At 54.0% G+C, this 21,951-nt stretch overlaps 1 protein-coding gene across 4 annotated transcripts in view; it reads right to left on the reverse strand.

The window, feature by feature from the left end:
* LTBP2 (latent transforming growth factor beta binding protein 2) overlaps window positions 1-17,870 on the reverse strand; it is a 110,113-nt gene extending 92,243 nt beyond the window's left edge. Inside the window, exons 1-2 of one of the 4 annotated variants that reach the window (XM_059890222.1) lie at window positions 16,303-17,870; window positions 9,537-9,607 (exon numbers count right to left, since the gene is read on the reverse strand). In XM_059890222.1, coding sequence (XP_059746205.1) covers window positions 9,537-9,607; window positions 16,303-17,141 — 910 coding nt within the window. In that variant the 5' untranslated portion in view covers window positions 17,142-17,870. 4 annotated transcript variants of the gene reach the window in all.
* Window positions 17,871-21,951: the final 4,081 nt, after the last annotated feature.

Genomic DNA, 21,951 nt, shown 5'->3' on the forward strand with positions numbered 1-21,951 from the left:
GACAGGGCCCTGTTTCTTCCATACCTGGAGGCCTTTGCAGGCAGGACAGTTTCCTACCACCCTCAGGACTTCGCTTCCCTCGCACCCCACCTTAGACTCCTACCTGGAGCCTCAGTTTGCCTTCGCAATTCATCTCACTGGATGGTGGGGGGAGTGGAGGGGGTGGGGGGGGTGGAGGGCGGCAGTAACTGTGGCCCTGAGCTGTTTCTCCACAGCCTGACCTCTGATTCCCAAAAAAAGGGGACCCTGATGTCAGAGCCCCGCCCCTGCCCCGGGGCCAGGAAACCCCTCACTGGCCTTCATACACTCTCAGAATCCACGGGGGACTCGTCCTCTCCACACCCAAACTCTGACCAGGGGCTGTGTCCCCCCCCAGACCCCGACTCGGTCCCGAACTGCCAGGCTGTGGGAGAAGTCAGGTCCTTAAGGACTCGGCTGTTCCCACCACAGCTGGGCTGGGGCGGCAGCTCAGGAGGGCTGGAAGCAGCCCTGGGGCTCAGGGGCCAGCCAAGCGCCCGGCTCCAAAATAGCAGTTGTGTTCACATAAAAGCCTCTAATGAGAGAAAGATGCCGTTCTTGGCCCCTCGCGCGCGCTCTGCAGACGTCGTCGTCTGGCAGGCCGAGTGGGCCTCTACCGTTTGGCGGCCGGAGGGGAGGAAGGGGAGGTGTGAGTCAGACCTTGGCCCCCAGCCCCTCAGCATGGACCGCCCTGCTAATTGCATTAACAAACGCCGAGATGCTGGGCCAGTTGGGGGGCCAGGGACTGGGGCAGAGAGCAGCCTCAATTCCCATCAGCTCCAGCAGGCATGAGGAAGGGACCACTGGGTAGGACTCGGAGGCCCGGGGCTGAGGCCCAGGTTCGCCGCAAGCTCCTGCCCTAAAGCAGAAGCTCACTGGTCCACCCCCTTCACAGCCTCGAGGGCTCTGTCTAGAGGAGGCAGGGATTTAAAGAGGGCCCCTGGAGATGGGATGGAATCCTGAAGCAGCCCTCCTCGGGGACATGCCCAGGGACCCTGTCTTTTCCAGAGGAGCCGCTCCAGGACATGGAGGACAGATCTGTGGCTGACATGGAGCCATCCAAGCCCTTCTGCAGACACACCAGCTCCATGCCCAAGACCCACGAAGGTCGAGAGGGAAGGGGTACACCACTCCCACTTATAACTCAGCCAAGGCCAGGGCAGACATGTGGAGGAGAGGGCAGCCTTACAGTCAAAGAGAGCTGCATTTGAATTCCAGCCTGGTGACCTCAGCCAAGTTTCATCACCTCTGCCAGTCTCGTTTTCTCTAGAAAACTGTCATGCATCCAACATTTACTCTTTGCCTAGGACGGTACCGTACTTTTTTTTTCGAAGAGAAAGAGATTCTTTTCTTCACAGAGCCTCCAGCTCAGCAAGACTCATAAAATGAGTAAACAAACAAGCAGAGGAAGAGAAGTCGGGATATGAAGGATGGAGGAAACAGTCGAGGGGCTGAGATCCAAAAAAACAAGGCTGCTGGGGGCAACTCTCCACAGAGCAGTTCGGGGAGCTGGAAACAGAGACCGGAAGGAGGATGAGGAGGTAGCCACCTACAGAGATGAGAGAAATCTCGTGGAACAGCCTGGAGGCGGCACATCCCAGGAACCCAGACTGGATTCGGTGTGCGAGGGGCTGACACACGAGGCTGGACACACTGCCGCAGGAAGGTTTGTCCAGCGATGTGTGAATATCTGGACTTCCCAGGTGGTGCTAGTGGTAAAGAACACGCCTGCCAGTGCAGGAGACATAAGAGATGTGGGTTCCATCCCTGGGTTGAGAAGATCCCCTGGAGAAGGAAATGGCAACCCACCCCAGTATTCTTGCCTGGAGAATCCCATGGACAGAGGAGCCTGGCGGACTAGTGTCCACAGGGTCTCGAAGAGTCAGACAAGACTGAAGCGACTTAACACACACGCACGTGTGATTATCCAATTTACGAGATGGAACCGGAGGGTAAGGGGGACAGTGGGAGCAGTCAGCCAGCGGCAGCGGTCTCCTAGGAGGATGCGCTGTTGCCTGGGACCACAGACTGGAGAAGCATTGGTTGTGGGGTGAGGGGTGGGAGAGTGAGAAGCAGAGAGGCTCCCAAGAGATTTAGGAAGTGAAGCACACAGGGCTCGGGGAAGGACTGGACAAAAACCCGAGCAAGAGGAAGGTGTCCTAAATGGTCCCAAGAGTGCAGCATGAGCATTCGGATAGACAGGCTGCCTTTTAACAGGGTGGGTAAGACCTGGTCAGGGACATTGGCTCAGAGGGAGGGAAACCATGAGCTCGCTTTGGTAAAGCTGGGGTGGGAGGTTGTCTGGAGGCATCAAGAGCATCAAGATGTCGAGGAGGCAGCAGGATGAAAGGAGTCTGGAGGTTGGAGGAGAGGTCTGGCTGAAGATGCACATAAATCTGGGCGTCATCAGCCCAGAGACGATGCTCACATCCACGGGAATGCATTAGATCACTCCAGGACGGGGCAGTGCAAAAGAAAAGAAGAGGGCCCAGAACTCAGTCCAATGTTTAGTTGCTGGGCAGAGGAGAAGCAGCAGCCAAGGGACATGGGAGGAGCCGGCACAGAGATCGATGTGGTGGCCGCTCACAGGGCGGGGGGTGCTGAAGGGTTTAGTGTGATCCCTGGCACAGAGCGAGTACTGCCACTCTTATTAGTGTTGTGTTTTAATTGTCTGGCACAGTGCCTACTGGCACTCAATGATAGGGGGGCAACTAATGCTGGATTTGCTTCACACGGTCCCCCCTCTCTGGGAGGAGGATTTGGAAGATCTGGAGAACGTTAAAGGTAGCCCAACATTAAGATGTTGAGTAGGAAAGGCAAAGCCGAGGAGATGAGAAGAGGCAGCTGGGGATGGCAGAAGGAAACTGTCAGGTCACCCAAGTAATCATTCACCCATTCAGTCCTTTAATACACATGTACCAAGTAGGCACCCCACTGGCATCGACAGGACACAGCCCCTGGCTTCAGGACCCCCTGGGGAAATGAAAGTGAAAGTGTTAGTTGCTCAGCCATGTCCAGCTCTTTGTGATCCAAGGACTGTAACCCACCAGGCTCCTCTGTCCATAGAATTCTTTGTGTGTGTGTATATGTGTGCATGCATGTGTGTACATCCGTGCGCGTGTGAGTTAGTCGCTCAGTCATGTCTGACTCTGTGACCCCATGGACTGTAACCCACCAGGCTCCTCTGTCCAAGGAATTCTCCAGGCAAGAATATTGGAGTGGGTTGCCATTTCCTTCCCCAGGGGATCTTCCCAACCTAGGGATCAAATCTGCGACTTCTGTGTCTCCCGCATTGCAAGCATATTCTTTACCATCTGAGCCTCCAGAGAAGGCCCTGGGTAAGAACATCTCCTATATACTCCTTTGAGCAAAAAGACTTGAGGGCACACGCCTGCTCAACAGGAAGATCTAGGGTACCCCCACATGGAGGGGGTAGAGATGGGCAATGTTTCTTGCTAGGACTGTACCCTTTGTGTTAGCTGGGTCTCCACTGCAGTTGTGTGATAACTCCCCTTAACACCTTCCGCTTTCCTTTCTACCACTCCCACCAACTACTGAATCTCATCAGACGATTCACCTAGAGATGAGCCATAGGTAGGCTCGAGCCTCTAGTTCCTGCTGGTTCCTAAACAATCAGTAATGAACCTGCAAATCCCACACGTGCCCTGACCCTTTTCCCTAACATTTGCTCAGCACTTACCATTAGGAGACCCTGGGGCCAATTTCTTTACAAGTATCTCCTCTGAAGATTCTCACAACAACCATGGTACCAGTCTGACCCTCATTTGACATAAGGACAAACTGAGGCTTAGAGCAGTCCAGAAACTTGTCTGAGATCCCCGTGCAAGTAAGTGATGGAACAAGAGTTTGAACTCAGAGAGTCTGGCTCCAAAGTTGGGGCTCTTCCCCATCTGGCCAGAGTCTTGGCCTTTGGGGTGGGGTCATTTGCAGGGCTGGGCTGGGTGGGCCAGAAGAGCTCCTTCAGGGAAACCCAGGAGAAGCTCAGATCAGAAGGGATGGGGATCCTCACAGCACTGAGATGTGGTCCAGAAGTCATGCTGTTGTAATGGCCCCACACGTAGAGAGGCTTGGGGCCAAAACACAAGAACAAGTGCCCAGGCCATTCCAGGGTCTCCCGAGCACCATGGGGAGTTTTATGAAAAGGCTGATGAGCCCAGGGCAACAGGAGGAGACCTCTCTGCGCAGGCCTGGGAGAGGCCCTGTGTTGCTCAGCACATTGTTGGTGAGCCTTGCTCCTTGTATCCAATGAACACTTGCACTGCGCTGCAGGCGCAGGGGCCACAAGATACAGTCCCTGCTCTCACCATCAAGGCCAGACATGTATAGAACACCCAGAACATGCCAGGCTTTGAACTAAACATTTGCCCTAAGCTATCTCTTTGTTCCTTAGAATTCTGTGAGGCAGGGACTAGTATTAGTCATATTTTACGGAAAAAGAAATTGAGGCACAGAGAGCTTAAACATCTTGCCCAGGGTCCTGCAGCTAAGCTATGGAGCCAGCATTTAAACCCAGGCAGGCAGCATAGCCTCCTGGATTGAGTAAGATCACAGCCAAAGTCACCCCATGCCAGGCTCTCTATATGCACTCACTCGTTTCCCAGGAGCGTGGTGTCAAGCCCTGTCCTCTGGACCAGGCTACTTAAATTCACACCCAGGCTCTGCCGATTCCCAGCTGCATGACTTGGACAAAGAGTTAACCTCATCTGTAAATGGGGATAAAGGTCAAATATGATTTACAAGAGGGTTGTTGTCAGGGTTAAAAATTAATAATCAAGTTCCAACCCTCGGTAAGATCTTGAGTGTGTTACTATTATTAGAAGCAGCTCTATAGAGACTGTTATACCCACTTACTGGGTGAGGTGTTATCCTCACTTACTGGGTGTTATACTCACTGGGTGAGGCTCTGGGGCTGGGACAGGGCCAGGCACTTGCTTGAGGACACAGAGCCGGGATTCAAAGCCATGACTCCTTGAATCTGGCACCGGAATCTAAAGTACATGTTCTCACTCTGTGCCTTAGTCCTGGTGGGGGCGTGGGGGTGGTAGTCCTCCTAGCCCCTTCCCTGAGAGCCTCTGCCTTCCCCAGAATAGCCCCAGCCCCTGTGCATCTAGGCTGAGATAAAAGGAGAAGCCAGAGAATTCTTCAAATCCTCTTCCCCAGGATGAGCCTTTAGAAGTCCCCGCAAAGGCTGTGTGTGTATTGGGGTGAGTCAGTCTGGGAAGACTGGACAGTCTTCCAAAAGCCCTAACTCTAAACAGGATCCAGCCTCCCCACACCCTGCAGTCTTTCGCCTCAGCCGAGCGGGCCGGCAGGCCCCAGCGAGCTGCCTGCACAAATACATAAACACATAAATTGTGTGGCAGAGCTGGCAAAGCCACAGAAGGGAAGGAGGAGACCGAGACCAGAGGAGGAGGCGAGGGCCCAGCTCCAGACCCCGCCAGGCTGCAGAGAGCAGCTAGGCTTCCAGCAACAGACACCTGCAGACACTGTGGCTCCCCAAGGCCCAGGGGCTGGACAGAAATAGAGAGAGAGGCTGCCAGGGAGATGGCCGGTATGTTACGGCAACCAAGGATTCCATGAGAGGAGGCAAGCCGGGGGTCGGGGGAGACCCAGGGCACAAAGACAATCACTCCCTGTGCGTGGCCAGTGGGCTGGACCCACAGGTATCTGGAAGAGACCAGAGGATGGATTGACTCCCTGCACCCTTCTGAGACTAGACTTGGCAGTTGGGGGAATGTCCCACACCCCTCCCTGTCACCCCCAATCTTGCCAGACCAGGAGAGGCACCCTACATCTGTGAAACCGCTAGGCCAGAATCATGAACACTCCCCAGTACTGGCAGCCTTGGCTCCAGCCAGGGGAGTAGAGCGTGGGAAGGGGATAGGGAGACGCAAACCACTCAGGGGAAGCAGGACTGCCAGCTGACAGGGCGTGGAAGCAAGAGCCCATACTTGACAGAGCTTTGGACCAGCCATCCAGGGCCAACACCCCACCATCCACGTGGTTCTCATTAGGCTCATTAGCAGCAAAATAGCAACAAGCAAACAGCATTGGGCCCAGCTAATTAGTACACAGACCTTCAGTGGGCAAGTCGACTTTTAGTGGGAGAGGCTAACACCCACTGGCAAAGTCCTCCTGGAGCGCTGCCAGCCTGCATGCCAGAGTCCCAGAGACACCTAGAGGGGCAGCAGAAGACCAGGGAGAGAAATAACAGGGCTGAGGACCCCCAGGGTGGAGTGGGTACTGACGGCGCACCGGAGCAGCTGCCCCCTGCTCTGGGCTCAAGGGTGCGCACACACGTCAGTTCTGACAATCAGCAGACTCACCCAACCTCGAGTTTCCAGTGTTGAAACTCCAGATTGGCAGAGAATGATGCTGGAAAGTCATGAGCAAGTCAGGAAATCGAGAGCCTTCAGGCCCAAGCGAGGCTTGTGCCCAGACCCTCGGGCAGCTAGGGAGAAGGCCACCCACTCTGAAGCCAGCCTTCCCAACTTCAAACATCAGCAACACTCTCTGCTAAGCTCTTTAGAACTTACGAGCCCTCCTCCTCATTTCTAGCCCCAAATCCCTCCCCGGGCTTCCAGAGGCGCCCCCCAGGGCTTGCTACTCAAAGTGTGGTCCGTGGACCAGCAGCATCAGCATCCCCTAGGAGCTTGTTAGAAACAGACTCTCCAGCCTCACCCCAGACCTGCTGAGTCACAGTCTGCACTTTAATAAGATCCCAGAGGACAGTGAAAAAGTTGGCTCAAAACTCAACGTTCAAAAAAACTAAGATCATGGTATCCAGCCCCATCACTTAATGGCAAATAGAAGGGGAAAAAGTAGAAGTGACAAATTTTATTTTCCTGGGCTTCAAAATTGCTGCAGATGGTGACTGCAGCCTTTAAATTAAGAGATGTTTGCTCCTTGGACGGAAAGCCATGACAAACTTAGACAGCATATTAAAAAGCAGAGACATCACTTTGTTGATAAAGGTCCATACAGTCAAAGCCATGGTTTTTCCAGCAGTCATGTATGGATGTAAGAGTTGGACCATAAAGAAGGCTGAGTGCCAAAGAACTGATACTTTTGAACTGCGGTGCTGGAGAAGACTCCTGAGAGTCCCTTGGACTGCAAGGAGATCAAACCAGAAAATCCTAAAGGAAATCAGTCCAGTCCTGAATATTCATTGGAAGGACTGAAGCTGAAGCTGAAGCTGCAATACTTTGGCTACCTGGTGCAAAGAGCTGACTCATTGGAAAAGACCCTGATGCTGGGAAAGACTGAGGGCAGGAGGAGAAGGGGGCGACAGAGGATGAGATGGTTGGATGATATCAGCGACTCAATGGACATGAATTTGAGCAAGGTCCAGGAGTTGGTGAAGGACAGGGAAGCCTGATGTGCTGCAGTCCATGGGGTCACCAAGAGTCAGACACAAGTGAGCGACTGAACAACAACAGAGGATTCGTGGAAACGTTCAAATTTGAGTAGGGCTCCCCAAAGCAGATCTTCCCATGATTGACCCCAAACTCTGCTTAGCAGTCTTCAGCCCTGGCTAGAATCACCTACGGAACTTTAATAACATACCAGTGTCCAGTCCCCAGCCCCAGAGCTTCTCCTGATTGTAAAACTTACTGGGCTACCCACATCCTTGGCTTCTCTGCCCAGGGGAGTCACCGATTTCAGGTCCCAGATCTTCTACTAAGGAGCTGTGTGACCTTGAGCAAGTCATCTGAGGCACACGGTCCTTATCTTTCAAATTATGGAGAAGGGTTCCTCCCCCAACTGTGCCCCTAGTCACTGCGTACCTAGCCTCTGCAAGCCCCACTAATTCAGGTTCCTCCAAAGGAAAGAATTTTCAGGTAGAAATCTGCATTGCTGTTTGTTTCTGAGTTTGGAGTTTTGTCTTTATCTGGAGATCCTCAGAGAGACCTAAGATTCTGCCCAGGCTTCATCATCAGACTGGGAGAGGGTCAAGGCCACGAGGTCAGAGGCAGAACTGGAAGCTTGGTGAGCCAGCCCCGTAGGAATGGAAGCAACCCCATTGCATCCCTATCTATCCCCGTCTCAGAAGGCATCAGGAGAGCAGAAATGAGGGCATCCATCAGGGACAGGAACACCATAGCTTTCATCACCCCGCTGGACCACTGGCTGTGAAACTCTCACACTGGAAAGGGTCTAGGGCTTGTCCTTGGGCAGGAAGGGGTGCTGGTGAGACTAGGGCTTTGCAGCCAGGCTTAGGGCAGAGGGTGGAATCGGATCCAGGAGGAACAGCTGGGCAGAGCTCCTGTACTGCCACAAAGACTGGAGGGGGCGCGTGTGGTGCTGATAAAGACTCGAGAGGGGCCCCGGGGTGTGAGGGAGGAAGATCCAAGCTCTCTGAAACTGTCCAGTCATCACCTGTGGCGCTCCCAGAGTCCAGAAGGCCCTAAACTCAGTTAGTATTGGGAGAAAGCAAACCCGCACAGGTAAGAGTACGGGGTTCTGGGTCAGACTGCCTAGAGTCTGCCTCCTGAGCCAGACTCAGAGTACTGTCTCCTCGGGCATGTTTCTTAGCCAACCTGAGCCTCAGTGTCCTAGGCTGTAACTGCGATGAGCAGTAAATACTCACGGTACAGGACTGGGAGACTCAAGTAAGATGATGTATGTTAAGAGCTTAGCGCAGCGTCGGGTATACAGTAAGTCCCCAGCTGTTAGCTCGTAGCAGTATAGTCATCGTCATTGTCGCGGTATCAGTGGTGGTGGTGTGGGCGGTACAGTAACAGCAGTCGGAGCAGCAGCAGCAGCTGTGGTAGTAATGACGGTGCTGGGGGCAGTCGGAGGAATAACAGTGCCAATGGTAGTTACGGTAGTCGTGCTGGTGGTAGTAAAGGTGCGGTTGGTAGGCAGTATTTTTTCTAATCTGGGCCAGCCTGCCAGGCTTGGGAGAGGTCCAAAGGAAGACTGCTCCAGACACAGAAGCAGAGACTCATCTGACCGTGCTGGTAGAATGGCCCCAGGGGCCAGGGGCCAGAGCAGAGGTGGATCCCCACAGCACGCACTGTGAGTGCCCTCTTCCCATGGAAGGTGTGATGCAGAGGCTCTGGGGCCAGGTGTGTTCTGCAGACCCCAGGGCAAGCTAGGGGTGAGCCCCAACACAGAGGGGCATCAGAAGAGGCATACAGGAAGCTTTATAAACACAAGCAGGGATTTATCTTAGAAGTCATTTTCAGTTCAGTCATCAGGAGTCTTTTTTTTTTTTGGCATGCAGCTTGTGGGAGCTTAGTTCCCCGACCAAGGATTGAAACCAGGCCTTCGGCAGTGAAAGCACAGAGTCCTAACTACTGGACTACCGAGGAAATCCCTGGAGGCACTTTTTCATCTACTCCCTTCCACTGCTTCCCACTGGAGAGGGGCTGCCTGCTCAGGAGGTGGATTGGGGAAGACACGTGTGTTCCAGGTTCTAGAGATGCCACGCCCGGCCCAGCTCAGTGGAGAGAGAGAGGCGGGGAGAGGGTGGATGGAGTGGAGGCACTCACGTTTGATACAGTGGTTGGTGCTGTTTGCCGTTGTCCATCCCGGGCAGCACTGTCCCCCGCAGACATTCCTCCTGTGGGGCCACCAAGACAGGGTCAGCGTGGGATGCTCAGAGCAGGATTATTCACAGAACTTGTCTGATGGTCCTGCCCTTTACAGGCAGGGCCTGGGGAAACTCTGCCAGGCTGGGCACTGTCCCCCTTCTCAAGGGAGGCCGCACGGCCCAGGGGTGGGCACTAAGACAGAATCCTGATTCTGCCACTGGTGGCACGACCTAGGGAAGCGTCACTCTCATCATCTGTACAAGGCAGATAATAATACCTGCCTCATGGGGTTATTGGGAGGATTCAACAAGATAGGGATATAGAGCCCCTGACACAAGAAGGCACTCCACTGGCACAGGGATCACGAAGACAACCAAAAAGCAAGTTCAGAGTGGCTCAGTCCCTTGCCAAGACTAAACAAGAAGTGTCAGGGCCAGACTCCAACCTAGGTTGACCCAACTTGAAGTCACGCTCCAAGTCCACGTGGCCTCTCACCAAAAAATAATCACCATGGCCCTTGCCAACAAATGTTGATAATCCAAGGGAAGCTGGAAGACACACACACACACAACAGCCTTAAGGACCTACATCTGTATCCCCTGCCAACAAATGCACACTGGGAGGAGCCTTAGCCCTCGGGCAGGCTGGTACAGGGTGAGACCGAGCAACTGGGAGGGTGATGGAAAAAGCCAGGCTCCAGAATGTCCTTTAAGAGGGGCTGAGGAGGTGGCAGGCTGGTGGGACAATGGGGCTGGGGACTCAGCGTAAGCCGCTCTGCGTGGCGAGTACACTTTTTATTCGGGCAGGCTGCTGGAACTTACTTGAAGGGGGGATAGTCCTTCCCCCAGCACCGAGGACACTGACCCCACAGGAGACACTGACCAGCAGCTGCCATCAGGGCCATTCACCCAGCCCACCCAAACTCTGCCCTCTGGTCTCCAGTGGAGCCCTACAGCACCAGGAGCTTTCACCCACCCTGACTGTCGATCTATAGACCCACTTGCCCAGACCCCGGTGAATTCCCCAGAGGGATCTTCTTGGAGAAGACCTCTGGGGTCTTGCCTCCCCAGCTCAGACTGGGCTGGGCTCTGGCCTCACATATCCCATGGTTTCCATTAGAAATTGTCTACCAAGCACTCACTGAAACGCAGGGTAAGCAGGGTGGCAGAGGTATGGAGTCCGAGAGTCGGAATGAAGGGCTGACTAGGAGGCCATTCCCATTACCTCTTTGGCCAGCATGGGAGCATCTGGTCCCACTTAAGAGTTTGGTTGACGTTTGTGTCGACCCCAAAGCTGGTGTGGTTTTTGAAACCTTACAAAACATTCAAAATAAATCCCTGCCATTTGAAAATGCTGAGGCCCATTTCTGGCCCTTCGGCCCAAAGCTGTGGGGAGCTGCCTCCCAGGGAGCTCACAGAATGTCCCCTCGGCCGAGGGCTGTGCCGTCTTGGTTACCTCGAAGCCTCTCTGGACTGCTTCCCTCAGTTTACTGGTTCCCTGAAGGCCTCCTCCCCACCAGGATCTCAGTCAGTCACTGGGTTCTGCAGAAAGGGCTGGCCCTCCTACCCATGGCTTCTGAGTTGTGTGCCCCAGTGGGAGGGGGCACGACCCACCCATTTGTAAGTCATTATCCCTGGTGGTGGTGACAAGGCCTCTGAGAGGCCTGGGAGGTCTTTGAGAGGAAAAACAGGCAGCAAGCCCTGGGAGTTTTCTAAAATCTAGCGTCCGGGGAAGCCCAGAGAGCACAGACCGATGAAGCTGCCCGGCCGAGAGGTCGTGGCGTGGAGCCCAGCTCCAGGAGGCCCCCTGAGCCTGTCACCCTAGATGCCCTCAAGATGGCCACAGAGCTGACTGTAGGAGGGCAGCGGCTCGGCCTGCCCTGCCTGCCCAGGGTAGAGCCTTCAAGGCCGCCAGGGCCACCAGGAGAACTGGTCAGGATCAAAGCTGCCAAGCAAAGGAGCCACGCTCAGCTAACAGGGCCTTCCAGAGAGATCCAGGAGACCAGCCAGAGTCTTGGGTGCAAGCTCCAGGAGGTGCCTGATGGGAGATGAGTGTTCAGTGGGCTCCGGTTAGCTGGAGAGAGCAGATGAGACTGACTAGCTGGGGCAGATGACTCAGGGGTTCTGGCTCTCTGGAAGATACCGCTCAGAGATTTTTATAAGCCCAGCCTTCGGGGCGGCACTGCTCCGCAAACATTAGCCCGATATCCAGCATCACTGCCCAACCCCTGGGAACGCATCTGGCTAACAGCCTAGGACAGCTGCTGTTCCACCTGGAACAAATCTGGTCATACTGGTCTTTTGTTACAGCCGCCGCCAGGCTCTCCACTGGCCTCTACAAAGCCAACCCGACCCCACCTGCCTATAGAGTCTAACTGCCCCCATCACCACTCCCTTATCTCCACGGCCACCCACAACCAAAGCCATGACACAAAGTTTGCCGTCCCCTCGCTGTACTACATGTGGGCACCGTTTGACGCCTTTGCTTAAGCTGCTGTCTCTGCCTAGATGGCCTTACCTCTCTTCTTTGCCGACTGAAATCCTTGGCAAGCTCCAGATCAAACATCACCTTCTTCGGGTAGACCCTCCCCTGACGTCTACCCAGCCTTCCCTGTTCTCCAGCCTCCACACGGTGTGCTACCGATCGTCTCAGGCTGCTGGTGTATGTGTCGAGTACCTTAAGGGGTCTTATTCCTCTTTGTGCCCCTAAAGTCTAACACAGGGCCTGGCATGTGGTGCACCTTTAATACCTCTTTGTTTTACTGGAGCCAGTGTTTCCCAAAAAGGTGAATGAACAATGCTGAGGGTAGAAAAGGGGATTTGAGGTTACCATACTCAGAACTTGCAGCAATGCTGAATCACACAGGGAGAAAGTGATTCCCTTTTTAGCGATGTTTCTAGTCTGATTAGATCAGTGAGGAAAAATCTCTGTCCGAGGTTGGGTTTTTATGCCAAGTCCTCTCCCCTCAACACTTGCCAATCTCCCTTTCCAATAGGGTGAACACACCACAGGGCTGAACTTCCTTTGATAATGGTATCTGACTAGACTTGGAGTACATTTTGTTTTCATTTCAATTTTCCTACAGTTACCTTCTCTTTATGACAAGTGGTACCATCTTCAACTTAGGATAGTGATACAAAGTGTCCTTGCAAATGGATTTATTTATTTATAAAAATGAGTCACGTACTGTTTGTAATACCAAAATATGTAACTCATCTAACTGTCCAAAAACAGAAGGATGGATAAACAAACTGTGGTATATTCAGACAATGGCATAATATCCAACAATTAAAATGAATAAACTTGGGCTGATTATATTAACTTAGTTAAATCTCAAAAATCTAATGAGGAGAAAGCAAAATTGTAGAAGAATAATGCAGCATGGTATCACTTACCTAAAATATGCAAAACAATGTTATATAAGCTACGGATGCACACATCTGCAGCAATGGTATAAAAACATAGGTTGGCATCATTAGTAAATTCAAGGTAGTGGTTAACATTGGGGGAGAGGGGAGACAAACTTGCAGAAGATATTTCAACTAAAAAAAATCAGAAGCAAACTATGCCAAAATATTAAAGTTTGAAAAAATTGGATTGTTAGTTGTATTATTTCCAATACCTTTTGTAGGTTTATAAGCTTGTATAATACTTCATAATATAAAACACTTGAAAATAAATAAAACACAAAATCCTGTTATTTTTAACAGTTTATAAATTTAAAGAAAATAATAGAACAAGAAAAAAAGAGGAAAATATTATGAAAGTGGTATGCTGTGAGGCTAAGCTTAATAAACACTGAATACTGGGAAACAATAGCTTAAAAACTCCCGTGTGGACTGTAAATTTCAATAACGCAGGAATTGTTTCTGCTTTGGTTACTCTGTGTCCCAGACACCTAGCGCTATGCCTGGCACACACTTAAAATCTTCATTGTGTGCAATAAATCCCCACTACATGGCAAGTTCCACGAAGACAGAGGCTGTCTTGGCCACTGCTGTATCCCCATGGTCCAGCAGAGTGCCTGGCATACAGGAGACCTTCCAAATATTTGTTGAATGAATGAAGAATCCCCAGTAGTAGTGATGCAATTCCAAGGTTTACCAGCAGGTGGCACTTAGTCCTTGCATGCATGCAAGCTTAGTCCCTTCAGTCCATTCTACCCCATGGACTGACTGTAGCCCACAAGGCTCCTCTGTCCATGGAATTCTCCAGGCAAGAATACTGGGATTCTCCAAGGTGCCCTCCTCCAAGGTGCCCTCCTCCAAGGTGCCCTCCTCCAGGGGATCTTCCCGACAAGGATCAAAACCATGTCTCTGGTGCCTCCTGCACTGGCAGGCAGGTTCTTTAATTCTAGCACCACCTGGTTGGCCCTGAGCAATTCTCAAGGCAATTGCCAGAGAGGTCAGCCTGGCCATAAGCCATTAGTCAGAATGGACTTAGGGAGAAGAAGTCGATGGACGATTGCCACTCAGTCCCTCCCCGGCTAGCTGGAGTGCCTGAGGAACCCACCCTTTATCAAAGCTGCAGAAAATAACCTGGGGGAGGAGTCAAACCCAGCATGTGCTGGGTGATGTGTGCACCTGTGTTTGGCAGATGCTTATGGGTGGCATCCAACCCAGGTACTTACACACCTGTGCACATCTACCAGCCATATCCTGGTAACAGTCTGCTATGCTCATCACCACCTCCTTTCACAGCTGCTAATAGTTCATCCTCCCACCTCCATTCCACTATTCCTCCTCCCCCCAACTCCCACCAGAATGCTGACAGGGTAAGCTCTCTCCGTGATCTGGCCCAAATCTATGCCTCCAGCCTCAGCCCTGTGGCTCCCCGACACCAAGGTACAGACCTGCCCTTAGGCCACTGCCCACAGTAAAAAAAAAAAAGCCCCTGTCCTCGGGCAGTGTGACATCTCGGGGTCCTACTCCTGCTACCCCCACCTTCTTCCCCACATGAACCCCAGGGGCTGGAGCTCACAGGGCTTCTTTTTCCTGAGTGCCTCAGCCCAAATCATCCTTTCCTTTATGCTTTAACAGGAAGCTTCTGGTACTAGAAAGCATGTTGGCCGGTGCATATGTGTTCATTTCTCCAATTTGACTTGAAGTAATTGAGCTGCTCTCCTGGCAGGAACAATGTCTTTGTCTCGAGCCGCATCCCCTGTCCCTAGCTTGGCACACTTGCTCTTAGGAAGCACGTGTTCACTTGCACAGCCATTACTGCTCGCTGACTGATCCTCTGTTTAAGCCACTTGGCAGTGCCCAGGTCTCCTCTGCGTCTGCCTTAAGCCAGGCCTTGCACGGACAGTGAGACATTCCTTCACCCATTAAACAGGTACTTAGAAAGCTGCAACTAAACTCGAGCACTGTTCTAGGCACTGGTGACCCAGCAATGCAGAATACAAAGCCTCTCTTTTCCTAGAGCTGACATTAGTGTGCCCTGGGAGATCAGACCATAAAAGCAGAAACATAATATGTCAGATGGGAATTACTGCTATGAAGAAACATACAGCAGGGTGAAGAGAGAGGGTGGGGCCTCTCTAAACAGAGATTTGAATGAAGAGAGAGAATCCTGCTGAAATATAGGAGAGCAGTGCTGCAGCCAAAGAAAACAGGGAGTGGAGGGGCAGTAAGAAAAGCCTCAGGAGTAGCCCTGGGGATGCAGCGCCCTTCATGCTATGCTCCGGGGGACTGAACCCAACTGGCAAATCGGGCCCAGGCCCAGAAGGGCCGCCAGGTTCCTTCTCAGCCTCCCCGATGATGCCCCATACCGGGCACCCGTACTGCCCGGGCTCGCCCGCCCTCCATTCTGTAGATACCTGTCCCACTCCGGCCAGGCCCAGCGCCCCGCAGCCGTGAGAATCCTCATCCGGTGGTGGGGGGGCGGGGGGGATGGCTGGGGAGCTTCCCCTACGCCGCGAGGGCGCCCTCGGCAGGCAGCGGATGTTGCATCGGGAGCGGGGTGCGGGGGGAGAGACTAAATGGCAGGGTTGAGGGGAGACCTAGTCCTGCAAAGTCGTGCTGACACCTTGCTGCACAGGCGCACACACAGACCCACTCCGCCATGGACCCACAGTGTCACAGCCACACCCGCGGACAGGTTTCCTGCCCAAAGTGCCCCCGAGTCCACGCCCACTTCCTCGTCCAGCCATCCGCGGACCCAGGCCGGCCTGTGCCCCAACGCACAGCTTTGTCCCCACGGCAGGCGTCGAAGCCTCGTTCCTGGAGATGCATCAGCCCTCGCGCTCTGGAGCCCCCACCCCCACCCCCGACATCGTCCACCCACCGCGCACTAAGGCCGCTCAGCTTCTCCCGGTTCTCAAGCGCCTGGAACACCCACTCCGATGCCCTCTCCGCGATCCCCTTCGGATCCCCGCACCTCTGCGGGCAGCGGGCGTCAGCAGACACCGGTTAAGGCAGACGGGAGGAGCGCGGGCGAATGCACTGCCGCCTTGGGAAAGGATTTAACGTCGGATCTGGGCGAGAGCTGGTACGAAAGGGTGTGGACGGTGTTTCTCTTTCCTCTCTACTTTTTGAAAGCGGGTCAGATAGAGCCCCAGCTTGGGGACCTCGGTCTGTTTCCCGCAGTATTGAAGACAGAAGGGAGACAGGCAGAGCCCCCGCCCTGTCCTCTCGTCTACACATCCCCATCCCTCCACGAACGAGTGTTCGGGAGACCGACCCTCGCTCCCTCAAGCCCCCACCCTTCCCTCTCCAGCGCTCACCCCGTAAGGCGCCCTCGCGCAGCCCGCGGCCGCTGCACCGTCTCGAGACGCGGGAGAGCCGGCGCGGCCCGGGCCCGGGGTGCGGACTGCTGCTGGCCCGAGGGTCGGCTTCTCCAAGTCTGCGCAGGTGGCTGGACTCGCCGAGGCTGCTGTGCGCGGGGCGGCCTCCTGGCTTCCGCCTCGGTGGACCTCCTGGGGCTCCCCCAGCTAGGCTGGACCAGCTCCGCGGGCGGCGAACCCCGGACGGGCGCGTCTTGCTCCCGGAACAGACTGTACACCTTGGCTGTAGCAACTACGGGGCTGCCCCCGGGGCGCCGCAGCCGACTCGCGTCTCTTCCAGCCGGCTCGTATCTTCCCACCGGGTCCCTCTGAGCCTGACCCATGCCCACGAAGAGAGCCAGGGTGAGCGGCCAGAAGCTCCTCCAGGGGTTCTGCAGGACGCGCCCAGGGCAGCGGGCGGTGGTTGGGGGCCTCATGGAGCCGGGGCGCCTGGAGAGCTGCGCGCGCGCGCGCGGGGAACGGCCCCTGGGGCTCACAGTCGGTGCGCCCGTCGCCCGCTGGCTGCGCTCCGGTCCCCTGCCGGTGGCCCGCCTCTTCCCGTCCAGGGGGCCCCGAGTCAGACTGCGGGCTAGGCTCTCCCTGGAGCCGGAGCCAGGCGGCGGGAGCGGCCGGGGGCTGCGCGCACCGAGCCTGGAGGCCGCGCTGCGTCTCCCGCTGGGCGCGCACCGCTGTTGCACCTTCGCGCCTTCTCCCGGTCGCTGTAGCCTTCGGAAGGAGAACTGGAGGGTTTTATTTTTGGAAACCTCCCCCTGATTTTTCGTCTCTTTTATCCACACCATGCCCCCTCCTCGGAGGGACAGTTCAGCCCCCTTATTACGGGAGAGGGAGAGAGAGGAATTTCAGCAACACCCACTTTGGCACCGGGAAGCGAGCGGGCGGCGAGGGGGGTTAACCCGTGAGGAGCTGGGGGCGGCGCAGGGCCGACCCGAGCGAGGGCTGGCAGGCGAGATGACAACTGTCGGGACAGGGGCACCCGAGCCACCTTTCTGCTGTCCTGGGTAAGCTGAACTGCTGACCTGTCCGGAACTGATCTCCCGCCCCTGACCTCAAGGACAAACTCCATGGTTGGAAGACTAAGGCTGCAGCCTCGAAGGTCTGAAGGAGGTCGGGAGAGGTACCAAGAACGGCATGCCAGATCGGACCCTAAGTACGGGCTCCGGACCCTTCGCTTCCCGCCCGAGCCACTGGGGGCTTCGGCCCGGGGCTGTGGCTGGAGCCGGGGCAGCGCGGGGCAGCTCGCCTGTCTCCGCCGCGGCGGGACGCGGGGAGAGCGCGCGGGAGGGTCGTCTGGAGGCGGGCGCCCTCTGGTGGACCTGGCCGCGTCCTTGGCTGTCCTGCGGCTTGTCCAGACCTGCCGCTGCTGGCCGCCCTCGCTCCTTGATCTTAATCCCCTTCCTGCTGCGTCAGGGTCGAGCCTACAAGCCCGAGGCGGTGATGGCGGCGGATCCCGCAAGAGGTGTCCTCTTTTTTTCACCGAGGAATAAACATGGAGGATCTGGAACAAGGTCACTTAAGGAGACAGCGTGTGAGCAAGAGGTGAATGAAATCCAGTCCTGCAGCCTGGAGTTCAGATCCCATCTCTTAGCCTCCCATTCCACCTCTCCCTCCCTCAGGATTGCTTCTGACTGATGCAGTGTGTGCTCCCATCTTCTGCGTCCGCAGGGAGAGGGCAGGGATGCTAGAATGCCAACGGCCACCCATCTTAGAACCCCTCGGCCATCAGCTCCTCACTCACCCCCGTGGTCCCCTGCCCTAAAGTCTAAAGGCCTGGCAACCATCCCTGCTCCCACCCCCTGCATTTCTGCAGCCTACTGCTTCTTAGGGCTTTCCCTGGTGGCTCAGATGGTAAAGAATCTGCCTGAAGTGAGGAAGACCTGGGTTTGATCCCTAGGTTGGCAAGATGCCCTGGAGGCGGCAGGGCAACCCACTCCAGTATTCTTGCCTGGAGAATCCCATGGACAGAGGAGCCTGGCCGGCTACAGTCCATAGGATCGCCAGAAGTCAGAAACGACTGAGCGGCTGAGCACACACACAGCACACTGCTTCTTGAGAGGCAGAGACCCAATAGGCAGGAAGACACTGGTTTATAACATCCCACCCCACACAAAGGACAGACCCAGTAAATATCTAATGTTGAAAATAAGCCTCAACTCTTGACCCTGGCCTCCAAAGCCCTGCGTGACTGGCCCCCTCCCTGATGTATCTCACCTTGGCCTGGAGAGCTCACCACACTGCAGCTATGTTGGTCTCCTCTCTGCTTCTTGAACAGACTAAGTTAATGTCCACTTTTCCTCTCCCTGAAACACTCATCTCCAAGATGTTTTACAGGATGAGCTCCTTACCATTTCACCTCTCAGCTCAAACATCACCTCCTGGAGCAGCCATCCCTGACGCCCTAACCTAAGAGCAGCAGCCTTCCCACTCCCAGTGAAGTGAAAAGTGGAAGTGTTAGTTGCTCAGTCCTATCCAACTCTGCAGCCACATGGACTGTAGCCCTCCAGGCTCCTCTGTCCATGGAATTCTCCAGACAAGAATACGGGAGTGGGTAGCCATTTCCTTCTCCAGGGTATCTTCCCAACCACCTCTCAAGTCATCGCTTTCTCATACATCACCCTGTTTCACCTTCATTGCTCTAGACTAGTTGAAATTATTTATTTGTTTGCCTAAATAATTGATTTATTGAATGGGCTGAACTTGAAGAGGGACAAGCAGGAAGCAGCTCTGTTTTTCTCCCCTCATTGCCACAATTCATACTGTGGTGAATTTCTCTTCTCTACCCTTAATGACATCTCAAGCAGAGTCCTTGGCTGCCCATCCCCACCAGTCACAAAAACAGTTTCATTTCTATAATTAAGACCAATTTTTCAGGCACTAAAATGTCTGGTCCTGTCCAAATCAAAACCTCATCCAATTTAATCAATCTTGTATCCAATTTAATACCCCTCCTCTCCTGCCATGGGCCTGTCCCCTGGCTCAAGATCCTGTACTGGGGAGTGTGGGGTGTGGTCTGATTTTTTGACCTTCCTTTTCTGCAGTGGCTCCTCCAAGTGTCAGGGTTGGGGGAGAGGTGTTAGAGGAAAAGTGGTAAAGTTCTACGTGACAGGTGCCCTTAGCTAGCAGGTGCCCAGCTCTCTGGCTTGTTCATGGGCACATTTGTGGGTTCTTTGGAAGCTCTCTGCAGGATCTCTGCCCTGCACTACCATAGAAAAAGCACTCTCTGGACAACTTCCCTGTGTCTCCTATCTGCCACGGGACTTTCCTGTCCCTGCCAACAAACCAGTGCTGAGTTGGCTGCATCTCATCCTGCTACAAGAGCCACTCCAGCCAGGCTCCACAGGCAGAATTTTCCAGATAAGGGATGCACACAATTTACTTCCTTTATGTGCATCCCCAATTCCTGAAGACATAGGCTGAGTTCGCCCAAGAACTTTCTTGCTGTGCTTTGGTGCATTGGGGTGCTTGCAACTTCTAGCACCTCAGCTAGCATCAGTAGAGGCAGAGTTATGGGAGTCAAGATAGTTTCTGCTTCTTTGGAGGCCCCCAAATCTTTGTGACTGGTTTTCCTCACTTGGTCAGCTTGGGGAGTACCCTCAGGGGAAATCTCAGCCCTGCTTACCAAGGCAAGTGTTCTCTGACTTAGTGACTTTCTTCAATCCCTTTTTATTTATAGACTGGAATCCAAGGATGTAGAGAAGTAAATGGCAACCCACTCCAGTATTCTTGCCTGGGAAATGCCATGGACAGAGGAGCCTTGTGGGCTAAAGTCCATGGGGTCGCAAAGAGTTGGACATGACTGAGTGACTAAGCACACAGCACATCCAGGGCTATGTCCTGATAGTTATTGAACTGGTTCTGCCTTTACTAAGATGCCTAGTACTTCTCTTTGGCATGTGAGAGTATTTAATCTTATTGTTCCAGCCTTTGCAGCTTCAGCAGAAGTTTGAAGACCACAGAAAAAAGTCCTGTTCAACAGCCTATGGAAGTCTTGTCTGACTTGTCTGACTTTAGAGTGATAGCTCTAAAGGAATAGATACCTCGCCTGCCTGGCTCACCACTGTTTCCTCGGAACCTAGAACAGGGCTTGCCTCTCATAGACAGACAGGAATTACATGTTCAGTGGATGGTTAACTGAATGAACCACAGAAGAATCCCGTCAAGAAGGGTGGGCTGGTATCATTATACCCATTTTCAGAGAGAAGAGCTGAGTTCCTGGTGGTGGTTCTTGGTCCAAGTCCATGTGCTTGCTGCCTGCAGGGTTGGCCCTTAGGATCTCCTTGAATTCTGCACTTGCGTGTTGGGATGAATGCCATCTCACTTCCCAGAAAGCACCGCAGTCTCACTGAGACTCTGCTCCTTTGCAGCTATGGGAAAGCCTCAGCTCCACACTTCCCTTTCCTTACCCCATCATCCACCCAGTTCTTTAGCTCTGGCTTCCTTTCCTCACCTCATGACCTGCCCAGTTCCTTTAGGATCTCTCCTCTTCATCCCTCAGCGCTCACCTCAAGTCCCCGTGAGCCTCCCAAGGCCAGAAACCTTGGCATCCCGCTTCGTCCCTGAGCTATTTTTTCCTCCCATGTGTCCAAGCCATTATTACTGCTCCGTCTCCTCCGTCTGCACTTCTGGAAGTCTGCCGCCCATTCAGCCTCTCGCTGCTCCGCCTCAGCCAAAACCCTCGCGCAGACACTTCACTCACCACTAGGCGCCCCTCCCACTCCCTGGTGAGGACAAGCGGTCCTTGGAAATTCCCACCTTGTTCTCCTGGGGGCCCACAGCCAGGCTAGTCTGCTGTAAAGACTGGCATCTCCTACTCCCCCATCCCATCGCCATCCCCCTGTCCTGCCTCCCACTGACTGCCCATCACTCTCTTTCCTTCTAACTGCTGGGATCTGTGGATACAGCTCTTCAGAATCTCCAGTCCCATAAACGGTTGAGTTTTTTCTTTGTTTTTCCTTTTTGAAGCTGCCAGAATTTATGTGCTAAGCATGCATATAAATTGACTCATTGAAGAAAAGAATGGAGGTGTTGTCATTTCCAGGTACCCAAAGGAGGAAACTGAGGCTGGGAATATGTACTGACTTGCCCACAATCACAGAGCTGATAAGTAGCAGAGGAAGGGTTCCAATCCTGGTTATCAACCACCCGAGTCCAAGCTTTAAAGACAGCACCGTCTTGCCTTCTCCCTGGGTTTGAGCCTCAGGAGTCTTCCTGACTACTGAAATAACTGATACTTTTCCCAGTCATTTCTGCAGCAGTGCCCACCTAAGACCCTCCACTGCACACCCCCCAGCCTCTTCCCTGCCGGCTAGCCTACCACGAAGTTCCCAGGGGATGTGGAGGTAGCAGAATTTTCTGTCTTCTACCATCCCTGTTCAGTGAAAGAAGGGGAGCTGTTTCCAGCAAGGTCTCTGACTCACCGGGTGCTGCTTCCTTATCCCTGATTCCCACTTCCTCCCTAAAGAGGCACAAAACAATGCTAAGGCTACTAACCCATCTCTTGGGTCTGGGGAAAGGAATCGTCTCTGGAAAGCCCTGCAGAGAGAGTCCTAAGAGGTCAATAAAAAGAGTCCAGTGGGGAGAGGTTTGCTGGGA

Source organism: Bos taurus, chromosome 10, assembly GCF_002263795.3.
Source record: "Bos taurus isolate L1 Dominette 01449 registration number 42190680 breed Hereford chromosome 10, ARS-UCD2.0, whole genome shotgun sequence".
NCBI classification, from domain to species: Eukaryota; Metazoa; Chordata; class Mammalia; order Artiodactyla; family Bovidae; genus Bos; species Bos taurus.